The sequence below is a fragment of the Coloeus monedula genome, assembly GCF_965178545.1.
Source record: "Coloeus monedula genome assembly, chromosome: 8".
Taxonomy (NCBI): domain Eukaryota; kingdom Metazoa; phylum Chordata; class Aves; order Passeriformes; family Corvidae; genus Coloeus; species Coloeus monedula.
In genome coordinates, this window is record NC_138788.1 from 35,940,230 (window position 1) to 35,958,432 (window position 18,203).

At 44.2% G+C, this 18,203-nt stretch overlaps 1 protein-coding gene across 1 annotated transcript in view; it reads right to left on the minus strand.

The window, feature by feature from the left end:
- The window catches only part of ADAM12 (ADAM metallopeptidase domain 12), a gene marked incomplete at both ends in the record, with an annotated part of 161,516 nt that overhangs the window by 19,154 nt on the left and 124,159 nt on the right, over positions 1–18,203 (minus strand). Inside the window, 3 exons of the mRNA XM_082286369.1 lie at positions 1,459–1,654; positions 2,957–3,046; positions 7,857–8,034. Coding sequence (XP_082142495.1) covers positions 1,459–1,654; positions 2,957–3,046; positions 7,857–8,034 — 464 coding nt within the window. The remainder of the gene's footprint in view (positions 1–1,458; positions 1,655–2,956; positions 3,047–7,856; positions 8,035–18,203) is intronic.

The window sequence follows — 18,203 nt, forward strand, 5'->3', positions numbered from 1 at the left end:
CAGCAGTCCCCATATTGAATAGCCCCAAGAAAGAAGACAGGAAAGAATTAGGGGAGCCCAGGGCTTTGGAGGACTTGCTGTGTTAGGAAACAGACCTGGCAAGGAGCTGCTGCAATTCAGCTCCCTGACCTTTAGAGGAATTCTTCTCAGCCACAAACAGCCTGACCAAGTAACTTTCCACAGCATGGGAAACTGGTTCAGGAGGAGATTTCTGCTTTCTACAAGAGAAAATGTCTCTGTATCCAGGGATTAGAACTCCCAGTCTGACTAAGACTGGAGGCTATAATTGTCCATGGCTGGATGAGCTCACATCAACTCTACGACGCGCGTGGGATTCGGGGGAGTGGATCAGAGGCACGCTTTGTTCCACGTGAGGAGTTTAATTTTGAACTGGAACTCCTCCTGAACGTGTTCTTATACCCATGTGGCCAAGCTGACCTGCTGCCTGTACCACTGGGGTTGGTTCTTTAGATGCTTTAATGCTCTTTTAAAGAGAGGTTGCAAAAGGTCCATGTTCCCTGGGAAGGAAACAGATAAACTCCTCAGTAGAGTTCTGGGGAGGGTTTTGACCAAGGGAAACATCTGTGTGCCATTATATTGATACAGAAGTTTTGGAGCAGAGTTAAAGAGAGAGATACTGAATTGCAAGAGGCTAAGGGAGTTGGGAAAGTTAGTTTAAAAGAAATAATTACACCTATCTCTAAATGATGCTTCTCCTTAGGAGAGGCAAATGGTTTTCAAATTTGAGAGAGAGGGTCAGAGATGCTGAAGGAGACTTGACTTGGATTCACAGCAAAATGCTGAATTAATACTTGCAGTGCAGTGGAAGGGTCACAGGGCTTTACAGAAAGGTGAACAGTTTTCCTGGCATAGATGCTGAGAACAGCTCAAGAACTCATGTTACCATATTTCTGCACAAAGGGAACAAATTCCCATGGGAGAATGAAATCCCTTTCTGCTTCAGTGCACATCCTGCTAACAGCACTGTCAGCAGGCAGTTTACAGGTGACACCAGTTAATAAAATACACACAATAATCCAGGAGTCTCTTGTTAGTGTCAAAAGCTGAGCCCTGGCTGGGGATGGAGCAGACACATCTGTTTTGCAGATGAGGTGTTTAGAGCACAGGAGGAAGCTCACACAGCAGCCTGAAAAGGGCTGTGATTTCAAACTGCCAGGAGCATTCAGCACTTTGTGGGGTGACATCAGGAAATCTCGAAGTCAGGAGAAAATGATTTGTCTGAGTTCACCTCTCCATTTGCAGCGTGTTGCAGCGCGGGCCTCGTTACCTCCTGCTGCAAGAACTGAACACGACAGCAAATCAAGGCTGGAATGAATCACAGAGCCATTCCCTCATTATTCAAACAATAGCTACAGATTGGCACTGCATAAAACCCCTCCAGATCTCGATTTCACCCCCAAGCCTCTGTGACACCTCTGACCCTGCCCTGGCACTCACCTGGGCCCCAGAGGGTGATGCACTGCTGCTCGTGGGTCTGGCAGATGCCATTGTAGCAGTACCCATCCACGCCGTGGCAGCCGTGCCCGTCGTGCAGGTACACATTGGCCGGGCACTGCGGGCTGGCCCCCGTGCAGAACTCAGGCAGGTCACAGGAATTGCTCGACTCTCTGCAGGAAATCCCCGCTGGTTTGAGCTGCAAAACAAACAGGACTTCAGTGGCTGTGCCATGGCTGGGTCAGCCATGCAGCACATGAACAGATTTCCCCACTGGCCCGGCCCCAGCTGACTGCAGAGGAGAGCACAGGGATTACACAGCTCTAAATACGCTGATTTGAGCCACGCTGGGAGGGTTTGGCAGGAAGGAGGGTCAGACAAAGCTGCACACATGGTTCATGTGGCTCAGGCCAGAAGGCAACCCCAGCCCTGATGTTTGCAGTGTGGCTCCTCCATCGTGTCTGAACACAAAAACCCTGGAAAGGAGGATCTGGAGCACTGGGCAGAAGTCGGATCAGAGACCTTTCCATCCAAGGCAGCTGATCACAGAACACTGGGCTGTGTTAGGGCTCAGGAAGCCACCAGCCCACTTGATCCTGGATTCAGATGCCAAACAATTCCCAGGTTGGAAGGTTCAATTCAATGGTCTTGAATAGATCTTGAACCTGAATGAATCTATGGAGTTACATTTCCTCGTGAAAATGTTGCTGTGATGGGCATCAAGATCTCTCAAACTTAATCACATGACTAGTCCATGTAACTGTTCCTGCCCTGTGCTGATTTCCATGGATAATGATATTTTTTTTGGATCTGATGGCATCCAGTAGGCGATGGTGGAATGTGCCAGTCTGAACATTCACATCTCATCAGCAGCCAGAAAGATGGGAGCAGCCCTGAATTTTAATCACATTGCCTTTGGTAAAAAGCAAAGGATATGAAGATTAATTTTGCTAAAAATCAGTTCCTGGCTATAGGGAACCCTTGCTGCTCCAGACCTGTGGGTTACCTTGCTGGATGCTTTATTAGCCCATAGGCAAGGGATGGTCTGAGAATTCAAACAGGCAAATGCCTGTGGCAAGTTGGCTTTTATGGAGTGTTAGGAGACCTCAACAGCTGATGATCTGCTATTAAAAATACATATGCTGTTGATAGAATTAATAATTTAAGAGCCTTCCCCCAAAAAAGAGGGTTCAGCATTTAATGACTGCTTGCCATGTAAGAAGGAGAAAAATTAAAGCACACAAAAGTTCCTGAAAAAGAAGTTTTGCATGAGCAGCTGGAGGGGCCAAAAAGAGCACAGACAATTTCAAAAGTCTGTTGCTCTGCTCCTTCAATAATTTATATTTTGAGAATTTTTTAATTGCTCACATGCCATGCAAATTTTTTAATGCTTATCGATACCAATTTGCTCATCCTCCATCCTTGCTTACTACCCTGCAGTTGGGAAAATCATGGAATTCTGCCCTCCCCACCCAGAAAAGAGACATTTCCCGTGGTTCACCTGGCAGTCCTCGCAGCAGAGCCCATGTGCACACACTGCTCCCGGGTTCAAAGCACAGGTGGTTGCGTTACAGCACCGGTTTGTACATTCCTGGAGGAATTTGGAGGGTAAATTTAGAGCAGACAACGTTCAGTCACAATGAGCCGTAAATCAAGAGGCTGCCTATAGCTCTGCCAAGAAAAGCTGGGCATGAAATCATGAATTATGCATGAAATTCGACAACCTGATCCAAAGAGCCTTGTCTGCCCTCAGATTCAACAAGCCCAATAAGTGTAGTAAAACCAGAGAAGCTGCTGAGGAGGGCTGGTTTATTCCAGCTATGGATCTAATCCCAAATAGCACAAACAACCCAAGTGCTCTGACACCAGCCCTGATAGAGCACTGTGGTGTTTTATTTCCATGGGAGTCAGTGGAATGATTCCATTGCCTGCAGAGAGGATCCAGGAGCTGTGCTGCAGTTGCTGAGCATCACAACTACAGCTCTATCTTGTGATAGCTGCTGGCCAGGCTCCTGCTTGGATGGAAGCTGGGGCTGCCACAGAGGAAGACAACGCCATGACTTCATGTAATCCCTTATCAGAGTACACCAGTAACAGAGCTCTGAGATATGGAATGAGCACAAACTGCAGCCTCACTCACTGATACACCCCAATTTCACACTTGTGGATTAGATGGTGGCATGTGTGGGCCTTCTGCAAACTTTACTGTCAGTAGAACGAGTTCGTAAGGAGCCTCAGAAAAGAATGGATTTGTTTTTTCAAGATAATGCCCACAAGCTGCAAGTTACACCAGCTGAGCTGGAATCTCATCTCTCTCACAGAAATAGCAGCAGATAAAATTGCTCTTCAGCTGTGTTAAGTCTGTTTGACTTAGCAAGGGATCACTAACAACATAGGGAACACAGGAAGAATAAGTGGGTTAGAAGGATGTTCACAGCCTCTTGTTACTTCGCTGACTTCTGAAAGCTTCCCAACTGCCAGGCAGGGCTAGCACTGACTCACCAGCAAAAAACAGAAGGATTCTCAGCACTCCACTGTTCTTTAGGTAATATCTTCCTGGATGTACAAAGCCAACTCTGCTCTGAAGCAGAGGAACAACTTCCTGCCCCTATTTTTGATCCCCAGAAGGCAGCAGGCTACAGAAATATTCCTGTGCAGCTGCTGCATGTCAGGAGTAACGCTCCTCTGCACAGAGGCACATTTTATAAATCCCCTCAAAAATAATCTGAGATGAGCAGAGCAGAGTGTCAGTCCCATTAAGGGCCTTCTGAAACAGTCAGCTGCAATACCCCATCCCCTGGCCCCACTGCAGCGTTCTGCACTCCACAGGCAGATTGGGATAAAGACACAGCTCTTGGAGTGGTGTTACAGCAGCCTCTGAAATTTCCAATTGCTGTCTCACTTATTGCTCATTGTAGGGAATGAGCTTGGTAAATAGTTTTTGTGCCTGGGTTATCGAACTGTCAGGAATGGTTTTAACGCAAACAAGCGAACAAACAGGAAAGGCTCACCAGGCTTTTGGAGGATGGAGGCTGCCACCCGAAATTACTGCTGTGCTGGAGTCTGTTGTTATTATTTTTTAATATTTTTTTTTTATTGACAACAACAGCAGTGATGGGAGGGAGTTTCTCAGTGTGGCTCTCCTGGCTCATCAGAGGAACCAGAGCAGCCCAACCCCAGAACAACCCCAGCACCACTTACGTGATGTCAGGCTCTGTCCTGTGGACAGGACACCTGGTTTTCACCCTCTCTTTTTTAGGAACACAAGACAGACCCTGCTGGGTCAGCCCATAACTCCTCTGTCTTTGTGTCCCCCTGAGAGCAGCCAGCAGAAGAAGTTAAAGGACATTGACACCTTCCCAGTCTCCTGCCTTTCCCTTGGCTCCACGGGCATTTTTAGCACCTGTAAGAGTCAGAGTAAAGGTACTCACAGGTAACCAACACAGCCAGGGAGCAGCTCCCTCTGCTTGTTCGAAACCTGCCATTTCCTAACTTCATCTGCTCATTTCTCATGGGGGACAATCTCTCCTCACTCACCCTTTTCCATTTCACTCACGATTTTATCAGCTTATGCTGCATTTTCCTTCATTTTCTCCTTTTCCAGCCAGAGCCCTTTCGAAACTTTGAACCACCTTATTGTGTTTCTCTCAATCTTTGTTCACTCTGCTTTATCCTCCCTGGGATCAGGGAGGGGTAGAGAAAACCTGCACAAGCAGTTTCAGGCACAGCAGATTTATAGAGGTCTGCTGGTGCTTTGTTTTGTTTTCCTATTTCTCCCCTAGTACTTTCTAACAGCCTATTTACCTTTTAGACCACTCCTGAGCACTGGGCTGACATTTTCATGAGACTATTTATTGCAATATGAAGTCTTGTTCCTCCATGGTCAGAGTCAGCTCAGAGTCCATCATCTTCTTTGTGATTTTGGAATGTGCATCACTCCTCAGTGAGTCCCATTTCTCATCTTAATGCCTGTTCCAGCTGTCTCAGAAGGTTTCTCTGCAGTCCTTCACAGCCAGTTTTCATCTCTAGCAGCCTAACTAATACCATCAGCAAATTAAAGACTATTCCTCTTCCCAGGCTGTTTATGAAAATGCTGAGTTGTGTAGTCCCCAGGACACATCTCATGGATACAGCACAGCAGATCTCCTTCCACTGCATGAAATGGATGCTTTATATCTGGTGGTATTTTCTATCTTTTAACCCTATTTTTGCCCATGCAGCTTTCTCTCCTTTACAGCTGCTCAATCTCCTAGAGAGGCTTTGGTGAAAGGTTTGGTCCAAAGCCTCTCTGAACTCACAGGCTGCAGTGACAGCCCTGTCCCTTTCCATCCACTTGTTAAGCCCTTCAGAGCACTGTGATGGCTTTTTAAGACATGATTTTGTGAGACAAGATTTTGTAAGACAAGAGTTCCTGGCACAAAAGCCGTGTTGACTCGTCCCTGGCATGTCACAGCTGTTTGGGCACCCGCTCCTAATTACATTTGGAAGTAATTTGTCTGACTTCTGAGTGAGCAATTTGTAGTTTTCTATTCCCCCTTGCAGCTGGTTATAAAAGTAGACACATTTTCATCTTTCAAGGACCGAGGATTTTTAGTTCTCTTCATTCTTTTATCGTTCCATTTATAATCTGCATTAACCCTCCTTCCACAGACACTGCAGCACATCAGACATTTTTGGTCATATAATCTAAAATTGTTAGCATCATTAAATCATGGAATGGTTTGGGTTGGAAGATACCAAAAATCATCCAGTTCCTCCCCCTGCCATGGAAGGGACACCTCCCACTGTGCCAGGCTGCTCCCAGCCCCAATGTCCAGCCTGGCCTTGGGCACTGCCAGGGATCCAGGGGCAGCCCCAGCTGCTCTGGGCACCCTGTGCCAGGGCCTGCCCACCCTCACAGAAGAATTTAATCCTAATATCACTGATTCTTGAATACTGCAACAGCATGGACAGAACTCAGCTGGTACTAATGACTGGGCAGTGAATCAGTAACTAATCACACAGGTTTTCTGCAACCACTCCAACTAGAGCAGTGAATCCCAAATACATTTAATTGCACCCAAGCTGCAGTTTTTCCAACAGAACTAGAAAGACAGAAAGACAGAAAGAAGAGGCAAATCAAGTCAGTGCTTGCTGACATTCAGTGGTTTTGATTTGAAAAGGTATCACTAATGTTCAGAAATGAAAACAAGAAAGATAACTGGGTTAGGAAAGACATTTGCAAGCTGCTTGCACTCTATTGACTTTAAACAAGGAGATAAGGCTGCTTCCTCCAACCTTGTTACCCTCAAGAGTGAGTGAACTGTCAGGAAATCCTCCTGGCTTGGACAAATCCAATACACTCCATAGGCAGGATGCAGCAATATCTTGCTGTGTTAACTGCCCCATCTCTTTTGTCTGTAGGTCCCTATTTATCACAGGAAACAAATCCCTCATCTGCTGCTGCCTTTAATTCAGATAATCAGAGAGAAGTTCAATAAAGCCAATGAGGGTGGGATGTAAAAGGGATAAGGATGCCAGCTCGGATATCATTCGACCCCAGGTTTTGCCTATCTCCTGCTGATCTGAGGAGTCCTCTGACACATTCACTAAAGTAAATGGAACAATCTTTGAAGCAGCAGCAATCTGTTTGGGAGGCAGGGAAGGCTATTTCTGTTGGGAGGTAATTGGCTAGAGGGAAAGAAAAATCCCACAGCGAAGGAAGGAAAGGTCTTGTACCTAAAAACTGGAGCTGCAATGAAAAATGCCCAACCAATATTAATATTTCTATTTGTTTAGTGTTATATATGTGGATTAACAAGGCTCTGGCACAGGGTGACCAGAGAATGCTGCCTCTGGATCCCTGGCAGTGTCCAAGGCCAGGTTGGATGGGGCTTGGAGCAGCCTGGGACAGTGGAAGGTGTGTCCCTGCCCATGGCAGGGGGGGAATGAGATTATCTTTAAGGTCTCATCCAAACCATTCTATGATTGCAGAGTTTCTATGGTTATATTGATAAAAAACAAATATATGAGTGGCCTCTCATTGACAGAAACAAACCTTCAACTAACGCATGTTTTCTTGAGAAATTCGAGCCAAGTTCACAAACTTCTTTTGAGTTCAGCTGATTAGCTAATGCTGAAAGGAACTTCTAGGAACACGAGGTCATGGCCAGTCTGCTGGACAAGCCAGAGTTTGCTCTCTAAGGATGATCTGAGCACATTCTTAACCCAAGCTCTGCCTGAACTTTGGCAACTCGAATACACTCAGCACTCCCTGCACTTGTGAGACTCTCAGGTTTAAGCTGATGGGATGGAAGCAGAGAAGGGAGAGTTCTGTTTTACACCAAACACACCAAACCAAGACTCCACTGTCAAAAACGTGCAGGCTGGAGGTGAGCAGTAACTCTCAGGTGGTGTCTTACCTCAGGCTCCCCGCAGTCACACTCCTCTCCATCTTCCACATAGCCATTCCCACACTTCTGGCCACCAAAGGACTCCTTGACTTCAGGCAGGTTAAAGAGACACATTCCCACTCCCTTCTCCAGGCTGTTTTCCAGGTCCTTTCTACTGCAGCTACTGAAGACCATGGGGAATGGATAGCTGGAAGAGAAACACATGGAGACAAAAGGGAAGGTTCTTATACAAGATGAAAACCTCTCTTTCCTGTCACACTGTGACATTTTAGCACATCTGTGCCTTAACCAGAAGATTGTGTTCACTTTTCATCACACAGAATTGAGCTAGAGCAATTCACTGTGAAATTGAGCCTAACACATTAATAATAATTTCTTACTATGAGTGAGAGAATTGCCACCTTTTCACTTCAATTTGTAGCTGCTCTTAAGGATTGGAAGTGTTCACATTAGAAATTCCTTCTCCCTCTTCTGCATATGGAGTTATAATTATGATCATGAGCCTAAAGAAATGCTGGGTTTGCAAGTAGTATCCTGCATTTGCAGGACTGCAAAAGATCCTAATCCTTCTTGGAAAATTCAGCCTCAAATGGCAAATTCATTCATCTTGTTCTGCAGAATGGTAAACTTCCTGCTCTTTTCAGGAAAGAAAAAAGAATAAAAGAAAAAACCCACTGTTACTTGATAAGAGCCTGCTTCTGCAATTCATCAAAGCTGAGCTTGGGAACTGCATGATTAAAGCAAAGACAGTTTTTATTTTAAATCAGCATGGCTGTAAGGACTGTGATGGAAATACTCCTGTTTTGAATTCCCACTGCTGAGTGCAGGGTTCGGCCCCGCTGGGCAGGCACACAACAGCTCCCATTTCTTTTGTGGAACACCCAGACAGTGCGAACAAAACAAACCCGTGCAGTACAAATACCAGCAGATAATTGGGGTTTTTCTCTCGGAGAACTTGATTCCATTTCTGCTGATGAATGTTTGCAGTTTGCTTCACAGATGTGAGACCAAGTGACACCTGGGCCTGGCCCACAGCGTGGTGTCCTGAGGGCTGCTGTGCCTGCTCTGCGCTGAGATCAAATCAAAGAGTCATGGAATGGTTTGGGCTGGAAAAGGACTGGAGGACCATTTCACTCCACCTTCAGGGACACCTTCCACTATCCCAGGGTGCTCCAAGTCCCGTCCAACCTGGCCTTGGACACTGCCAGGGATCCAGGGGCAGCCACAGCTTCTCTGGTCAGGGGCCTGCCCACCCTCACAGGAAGAATTTCTTCCCCATATCTCATGTCCACATTGAATTACATTGAATCTGTGTCACAAACACGTTGTAGAAGAGCTGCTCCCCTCAGACCTGATACCTTTGTCACACCATGGCCCAGTAGTAACTCAACATTTCAGCAGCTCAGGAGCCAACCTGGCAATTTCACTTTACTCACTGAGTGCTTTGTGTCACCCGTGTGTTATTAGGATCGTTATCTTTGCAGACAAGCAAGATAACAGATAGAAATTCTGCACTGCTGAACTTCAGACCTGCATTAATCTCTGGGTGTTTCTGATATCCTGAAATGAAAAGCTTGTCTTGGGAATGATGATGCCCGTAGGTCTCAGAAAGGGATAATTTCTATTAAAAGGAAAGAAATGTTTGGCAACTACGAATGCAATAGAGCTTCCTATGCTGACATAAGGAAGTTAATTAGGATCTTCTAGAAGGTTATGGATATATTACAGAACAGAATATATTTTGTGCCTAGTTAAAATTACCTCTTTTACAGTTTCTGTTGCAATAAAACAGCCAGCTCATTGGAAAAGAACATAAACACGGGTCTGAAGAAGAAAATAATTTTCCAATATCACTATAGGGCTTGTCAAGTTAAACTAAACAGTTTTGAGTTTCACTGACACATGACTTCAGAAAGCTAATAGGCATCTCCATGTAATAAGCTGATTGCTGGAAAATATCAATGTTTCAGCAAAATGACAGAGCCTAAGACAAATAAAGAAATTTCAGAATAGCAGGAGGTAGGAGCCAGGCTGTTAGCTGGGCCCCAAGGGAGGACAGGGAAGGTACTCGGAGTAATGGAACAGAAAATAAAGGCACTTGGAAAACTACTGACCATTTTATATTGAGCAACTGGAGATGTTCTTAACAGGACATTACAAACCGCTGTCCTAACCTAAGTCTGATCGGGAAGAAACCTCACAAAATTCTGTGTACTTGACCGTGAAGTAGATGGATGTACTTGTTCACTTGTTCACAGGATGGATTCCTGCCAAACAGCAGGAAAAAACAAAGAAACTCAGATATATCTGACTGATAAACCCTGATGAGGGCTTGATCAGACACAGCCCTCATATCAAAGCATGAATAAATGAATACTGCATCATCCAGGCAAGATCCAGCTCTTCAGTGGCACAGGTTTACTTTGATATCCACTGGGGTGAGACAAGGAGACAAACACACCTTACAGGGAGTGAAATCCATTCAGGAACACAGCTAATGCAGATTTCCATGTGACACCTCTCAGCCACACACAGAGCATGAGAACAGCTCACCAGTCAGAACTGTCAATGCTTTAGGGCTGTTCTTTGCATCCCTGCATTCCCAGGATCATTTGCATGGATGTGAGGTGTGCCTGTCCATCAGCAGGAGGGCAGAGTCCTCTGCCTGTGCCAGAGGTGAAACTGTGTCATTTCTAATGAATGAGCTTTATGTTTACCCCCAAAGGAACTTGAAGCTGTTTCCTATTTTGAACTCAGAGATCCATTCATCTTCTGGCTTTTCCTGCTCCTGACGCCAATTTCCTCAGCTGACATCAGAGTAACACATGGCACATGATGACATTTCCTGAAAATGCTTCTTCTTTACCAAGTAATCCCCAAATAAAGCAATAAAAACCCAGAAACAAACCCAGCTGGTGGAAACAGAGAAACTTCAGGGTAACCACACCATGCAAGAGAAGATCCTCTATCAGTTGGTGCCAATTGGTCTTTCATTGGAAACCTGATTAATCTTTAATGTGATATTCTGATATACACCCAGTCTTCATTTTTTTGACCAATAAAGTTCCATGTAACAGCCACAGCACTTCACTGTTGTGATTTGAGGCTGTATTTTGCCTGTCTTTGCAATTTTAAAGCTGTTTCAGCAGAAGAATGAAATCCCTGGCAGATTGGATGGGAAGGGAAGTCACAGATATCGGATGTCAGGAGCACTCAAACCAATGTTTGAGTCGATCTGGAGCTTGTGAAAAATGACAAAGGAATGGTGATGTGAAAGGAACTTATCCTCTGAATAAATGCAGGAGCGTCCTCCCACTACCCTGTAAAGAGGCTTCTGATCTCACCTGGAAGGAGCTACCTTAGGGTGGGAGAAAGAAATGGGGTCTCCACAGTAAAGCCAGTCCTTGACCTGTCCAAGATTTCAGTGATATCTAAACAGGGATGCTCGTGCTTCCTGTGGTAGCTTGGACACTTTCCTTTTGGAAAACCAGCTCATAAATGCCATGGGAGAACCTTCCAGAGGCAAAAAATTCTTTAGCAATCTTTATACTCCATTCACCTTCACTCAAGACATTTTCTGTTACACATCCTTATTTTTTTTACAGCTGGAAAGAGAAAGGAAACTTTAGTCCAACCAACTCTTATTCTAAAATGCTGTGTCCCATACATTTTTTACACCTTCTGAATCTATAGACTCAATACACAATGGATCCTTTTGGCAAACTGCTCTGGCTGTGGGTACAAATCTACAGAACCCAAATGGTTCCCTGCACTACCATCAGTCTCTTCAGTGGCTTTACAGCAAGGAAAATCATTTCAGTCTTTCTACCCCTCTTGAATCCACAGCATTCCTCAGAGTCTCCTTGGTGCTTAAAAGATGTGTTTAAACCCTAGAAACAAATATCCCAGTTTCCAACAAAAATAGCTTTGCCTGCTTGTGCAAATAAGACCTTCACAGTCATAAGAGGATCCCTGGTAATCGATTCCTTGGGAAACAGAGCCTGGGCTTGTCCCATTCATTTATATTTCAAGAGCTCCAGCCCTCCAAATGCCAGGTTCCTTTAGGCAGTTCTGCATTTAGCCTGTATTAGATGGCTCCTTCCATTAACTAAGTGAAGTGGCATCAGCACTCTGTCAAGTCCCATTTAAGAAGAGAGGATTCTTTGTATCAGCACCTCGTTGCCCAGCACAGGCTTCTTTTCTTCTTCTTCTTTTTTTTTTTTTTTTTTTTTTGCATGAAATATAAAAGCTCATCTCCGTCATCTCCATTTCAGAGGAATTCCCCTTCCTAAGGGGCTGAGTGAGAGGAGAGTACAGGCACAGGAACAGAGCCACTGTCCCAGAAAACTACAGGCTGAGGAGATGAGACAGCCAAAACACTGAGGAGAGATGCAGGAGCTACTGATCCGTGCAGGGTCACGGCAGATCAGCTCCACACGTCCAGCACTGGTGCCACTGCTGAGGCTGTGAGATGATCCCATTAATGTCATTCCCACTGCTCCATCTGGAATATGCCTGGAGTGGCACTGCCCTGAGCTGCAGGAGACCCAAACCCCTCCAGCTGCATTGCAGCACCAGCTCAGGAAAGGTGGAACTCCTTTGGTTCCTCCAAATCCCGTCTGTCTACATCTCAGTACCTCGGATCCACCTCCTCTGAGTTCCTCCACCATAAACACAACAGATTTGGCTGCTTCTCAGCAAGCATCACTGAAGGGGTAACACAACGATTCTGGGAGCTCTCCATGCATTGCACGGGAGGATAAACCACAGGCTCACGGTATCTTGAAAACCTTTTGATTATTACGATTATCACTCTCCAATCTCGTTTTTCATTTCTTATTCAAGAGCTGCAAGACTTTTCTAAAGGAACTGACATTTTCTGTCCCAAATATTGGTGTTTACACCACCCCCCCCATATGTATATACAGATCTATTTATAGGGTTCATTTCTTCCAGTTCACATCCCAACCTGATTATTCAGCATTATGGCAATGTTTATACAGCGCCTTTTACCAAAAGACCCTGAAGTGTTTTACAATTATTCACTCAATTAAAATGCACAAGAGCCTCAAAGAGGTCTGTTAAGTACCACCACAGCTCCCTCCCTGAGGTAATATGATAATTGGAGATTATATTAATTTTAAAAGGGACATTTTGATTTTTTTTGGAGCATACTTACTTATGGAAACAACTGTTGGTTAGCTAATTTCCAAAGGTGCAGAAAACTGGGACTGAATTCCTGAAAACCCAAACTTGAGGGGCCATATTTAGAAATATCTCTGGCATCAACTGTGCTTTTTAGGATCATGAAGACACTCAAAGATCAGAGGGGTGCTGCATCCCAGCCCTTGGAGTTGGAAGTTTCCCTACTCCAACACCTGAATTTCCAACCCTTTCCATGACAACACCTTGTCTGAACTGACCACCGCAGTGACTTTGTGTCTGTCTCAACCCAAGGACCTTTTGAGATTCAAAAATATGAATATTTACTTAAATCTCCAAAATTCCTGATTTTTGTCTGACAACTGGAGAGGAGGAGAGCAGTGCAGAACCTTTTACTGGAGGGTGGAGAGGTGAGCTTGAACTTGTTCAGACTCTGCAGATGTCTAAGCCAGAAATATGTTAAGTTTTCTGCTGCATATCCTGGTTTTACATAAGACCATAAAAACAGGGCGGGGGTGGAGATTAAATTAAAGAATAGGGATAGGGTTGCTTTTGTTAACACAGTTGTAAGTAATTTTTCCATGGAAAAAAATGGCAGGACCGGAGAGATTAACCCAAGAATAAACTTCTAGAAGGTAGAAACTCAGGCAGCATGAATGTTTCTAGACCCAGGGAGGTGTTGATTTCAAGGAACTGTGACAATTTTCCAGCCTCCTCTAACTCCTGATCTAATTGACGTAATTCTTTTGCACACAAAAGCACCCCCCTTGGTTTTAACCTTCTAGACATTATTACTGCTCTCCAGCTTTTGAAAAGAGCTTTTTATGGGCTCCTAAGAGAGAAGAGCCTACCAGAATAAAAGTGAATTTGCTATTAGATGACATTTTTTGACACTCCAGCTCTTCTGTACAGCAAGTATGTTAATGAATTAGTAAGCATAAAGAACTTCACAGAATTAGGTGTCAAGCAGGAGATAAAATCCAGTTTTCTTTGATATTGAAATAGGTGTTCAAGTACTACAGACCCCTTCATGTATCAAGTTCTGTCACTACACGTTATTTCCTACACCTCACATTTTAGTAGCAATTGTTTAAAATTAGAAAAGTGCCATAATATGGAAGGACTTTTTAATCTATTAATTAGGCAAGCGCCATAATATGGGAAGACTTTTTAATCCATTATTTAAACAATGTCTTAATTTCTAAGTACTTTTGAGGGTGAAAGGCACAAATGCAGTTTTTGACCCCACCAGCACAATAAAGGGGGAGCTTAAAGCAATCTGCAGACTGTTTCACACCCAAAGCTTTTGGAAACAGCAAATTGGGAAAATTAGGAGGAGGGGAGAAGCTGGAGGACCCTTTGGGCTCTTGGAAGCAGCTTTGCCCAAGACATCAGTCCCAGAACTGATGGGGCACATCTTTTTCAGATGATTTGGAGGGATTTAACTAAAAATGTGGAGTGGTTTCATATCCAGATAAAGTATTTAAATGGGAAGTTTGCTTCAAAAGGTAGGAGATGTCTGACAACCCATACTTATTTTTCTAGCCTATTTTTCACTCCCTTGCTCCTCTCTTTTAGCGTTTTAATCCCTAGAGCAGCAATAAAGTAGAGCACGGAATTGGGCCATGTAGTTAGAGATGACATCAAAGCTCTTCTGTCTGAGTTCATGGTCAGTGACTTCAAAACAAGCCCAGATTTCTCCTACAGCTTTTGCCACGTTCACTACATGGTGGCTTCTAACTCTTCCAGTAAATAACTGGGAATATTTCACACTGGTGGTTAATTTAATTGATGTCTGCTTGGATGGCTTGTTGTGCTACAGAGGAATTTCCAGGCTTACTGGAAAGAAAGCCTTTCCAAGTAAATGTTTAAACTCTGCACACAAATGCCTTAAGTTTGTTTTAATTTTTCCCTGGGGATAGTGCAGATTCCCAGAATGAAGTCCAGCAGTCTCCCTTCAGGTGCCCAGACTGGATTGACACAGCCCCAGCTGAGCCTTGACCTCTCCCATTACACGGAAGGTGAAGTTTTAACTACCTGGAATATTCAAAAAGGCAGATTTATCACGCTGGATGTGGGACCTCAGGGCAGAAAGCAGCGACAGAACAAATGCCTGGATGGTTCCCAAAAATCCATTCTGCAAGGGAGCAACACTTAATGGCTTTATACAGTATAGACTGTCGTGGCAGTCACAAAACTGCCAAATAAAACATTATTAGCAGTTACTTTCCCTTTGACAAATGGATGGTCAGAGAAGTTTTTTCTTGGAGGAGAGGCCTGTTGTGACTTTCTTTTGTGTTCTGGGGGTGAAGCAATACTAAACCAATTTATCACCCCTGACAGGATCCTGACTCTATGCTGGAGTTATCTGCATTGCAAAAGCTCCCTGGGAATTGAACTCAGACAACTGTTCTTCCTGTTGGAAACCAGACAGCCAAGGAAGGAGCTATAATCAGTTTGAATTTGCCTCTGGCTCATCTTTTGCTCTGTTTCCTTTTAGACCACTACCTCATTAATAAAAATTTGCTGGATTGCTGAGAGTTCAGGTTTCACAATCTACTGCTTAGAATTTGAGGCTAATCCAATGCTGACTACAGGAAAAGTCGAAAAGCAAGACAGAGCAGAGGGAGGGATGAAAAGGCCGGGTCAGGTCTGGTCCCAGGCTAAGGAGAAGTGGGATGCAGACACCCTGTGCCTGCCAGCAGCTCCCGGCAGTGAAGGGAAATGTGGATAAGGAGCACAACCAGAGTGCCCTGAGTTTAAATTTGTCGCACAAAACACACCATCCTCAGCACGTGATGAGCAAATAAAGACAAATGGTCCAAACCATTGCTGAAGATCAGCTTCCTACTGATTTCTGAATAGGGAAAAGGTGCTTTGGTTAGTTCCCAATGTGATTTTACAATCTGCTTGTGTTCCAGGCAGTTACATTCTGATTTTCTCCCTTGAAAAACCTTGGAGTTGATTTTTTTTAAATGGGCCAGAAGCAGATAGGATGGAAAAAGGAAAACCTGACTTTGGGAATCAGTTTGATTGAAAGAGCTGTCATAAAGTGGGTATTTGGGCTCAGGAGACAGATTTGGGTGAGGATGAGCCTGGACATAGGTGAGCAGATCAAATGACACCAAGTTAAGGGAAGTGGACTCCAAATAGGGCTAAACCCAACCAGGAGAAACCCAGGCCAGGGAGAAGGGATTTCATAGAAAATCCTGAGTTGGAAGGGACCCACAAGAATCCTCGAGTCCAGTTCCTGGCACAGACAAACCCCAAGGATTGACCCTCTGGATGGAGCACATGGAGATGCTGTTCCACTGGGAAGAGCAGGAGCAGAAGCACTAAGAGAGTGAAGTGCATGGAAATGCCACTTATGAGATGTGGGTGCTGGAGAAAAGAATCTGAGCCCTGCAAAAAGCTGGGAATAATAAATACCTGGGGGACAGGCTCATACTGATTTCACTTAACATCTGTACTACCAAACTCTTAATAATCAGGACTCCAAGACAAGAGGATCTGGCTTGCAAGCAGCATTACTCTTTTTTTTTTTTTTTCTTTGGGACGATCCAAAGGAAAGATAAGTGAGGAAAAACAGTGCCAGAAATCAGTCTGAATTTCCCCAGCATTCCCACCTTCCCTGCCCCTGTTATGAGAAAAAAGCTCTTTATCCCATATCACCTAAATCACCTCAGAACAATGGAAGTGGAATTCTTAAAAAAAGCCTAAATATATAATAACAAAGAATCACTTTTCTACCTTCCCCTTTCCTTTTCACAGAGCTGGAACAAAGAAAAAATTAGCAGCCACATTGTATTTATTTCATTATTTGAAGCCATGAGGACAGGATGGATCCAGCCATGATCTAAGACTTAGGGATCCTTAATGAGCAAATTAAAACTTTCACTCACAGGAATGAAAAGCTTTTGATAAATCTAAAAAAAAAACCCCATATGGATCCTGGTGAAATCCTGACTTTACTGAAGTCCATGGGAGTTTTCCTACCAGCTCTGGATTTCTCACTGGTGGTGGTTGACTGCCAGGAGGGCGTCAGGGGTGGAGATGAACACAATTTCCATGCTATAAGAGGCAGACAGAAAGGCTCCCTAGGACACCAGACTTATTTCACCTCTTCATTTTCAGTGCCTTTATTCTAAAATAGGTGGTTTCTTATCTTAATTCATCCCTGGGGCTGCGTCATTCCTTTGCAAAGGCTGAAATGGAGCCTCCCTGCATTGCTGCCACCAGAACTCCCCAGTAAATGTGCCCAGCACTTTGTGACAGGCTTTGACTTTAGAAAAGATCAAGAATGTCTTTGCAGGAAGGAAAATTTTAAACATTTTGCACATCTATGCCAGGCACAAAAGGCTCTGTGATTCCCATGACAACTGTGGCAAATGCGGCTGTGGGCATCAGTTAATTACAGGGATTCAGCCTTCCAAGTCCACATCAATTCCTTCAAGTGCTCCTGGGCACACAACACATGTTCAAAAAGGAGCTTTCATGTGACCTTAAGGATTTGCCCTTTAAGGTATGTTTCCATTTTTAAGCCAGGAATTTGGAATTCATTAACACCAATTTAAACTGGACACTGTGCTTAACTCCCCATGCACTGCACTGCAGATTTATCCCTGCAGGTTGAAAAGTTTGGTGTTTGTTTTCTTTTTTTTTTTTTTTTGATGAAACAGAAAGCCAAGATAAAGGGAAATGTCCTTATATGATTTGTTCTCATGGGTCATGGCAATAGCAGCACTGCAGGAGAAAAATGTCCCTCTCAGAGCTATATTTCCTATGGATATTACAGCAACAAGACAAAAGGCAGCTGAGCTCCCTCATCCCAGCATCCAGGCCAGGAAAAGTGGATACATCTCATGGCAGAAACCCCTGCTTGTCCTTAAGTATCTGCTATAAATAATCACACCAGAAGTAAAATGTGTTTTCATTTGAGAAGTCACCTCTCTCCTTGTCAGCTTCACTTACAGCAAAGTCATGTTGTCAATCTGAGGGCTCTCCTTGAGAACACACCAGCAAAGCCAAATATTTTCCCTTCTAACAGCCCATCCACTGAAATGGGAAAGACTAAACTAAATAAAAAGCAATTATCTTTTTTTCTTTTTTTTTTTTTTTTGCCCCACAGCTCTGTGCGCTAATTGCTAACAGTGATCCACTCCTGCAAAGGACTGGGAAAAATTAAATGGATTT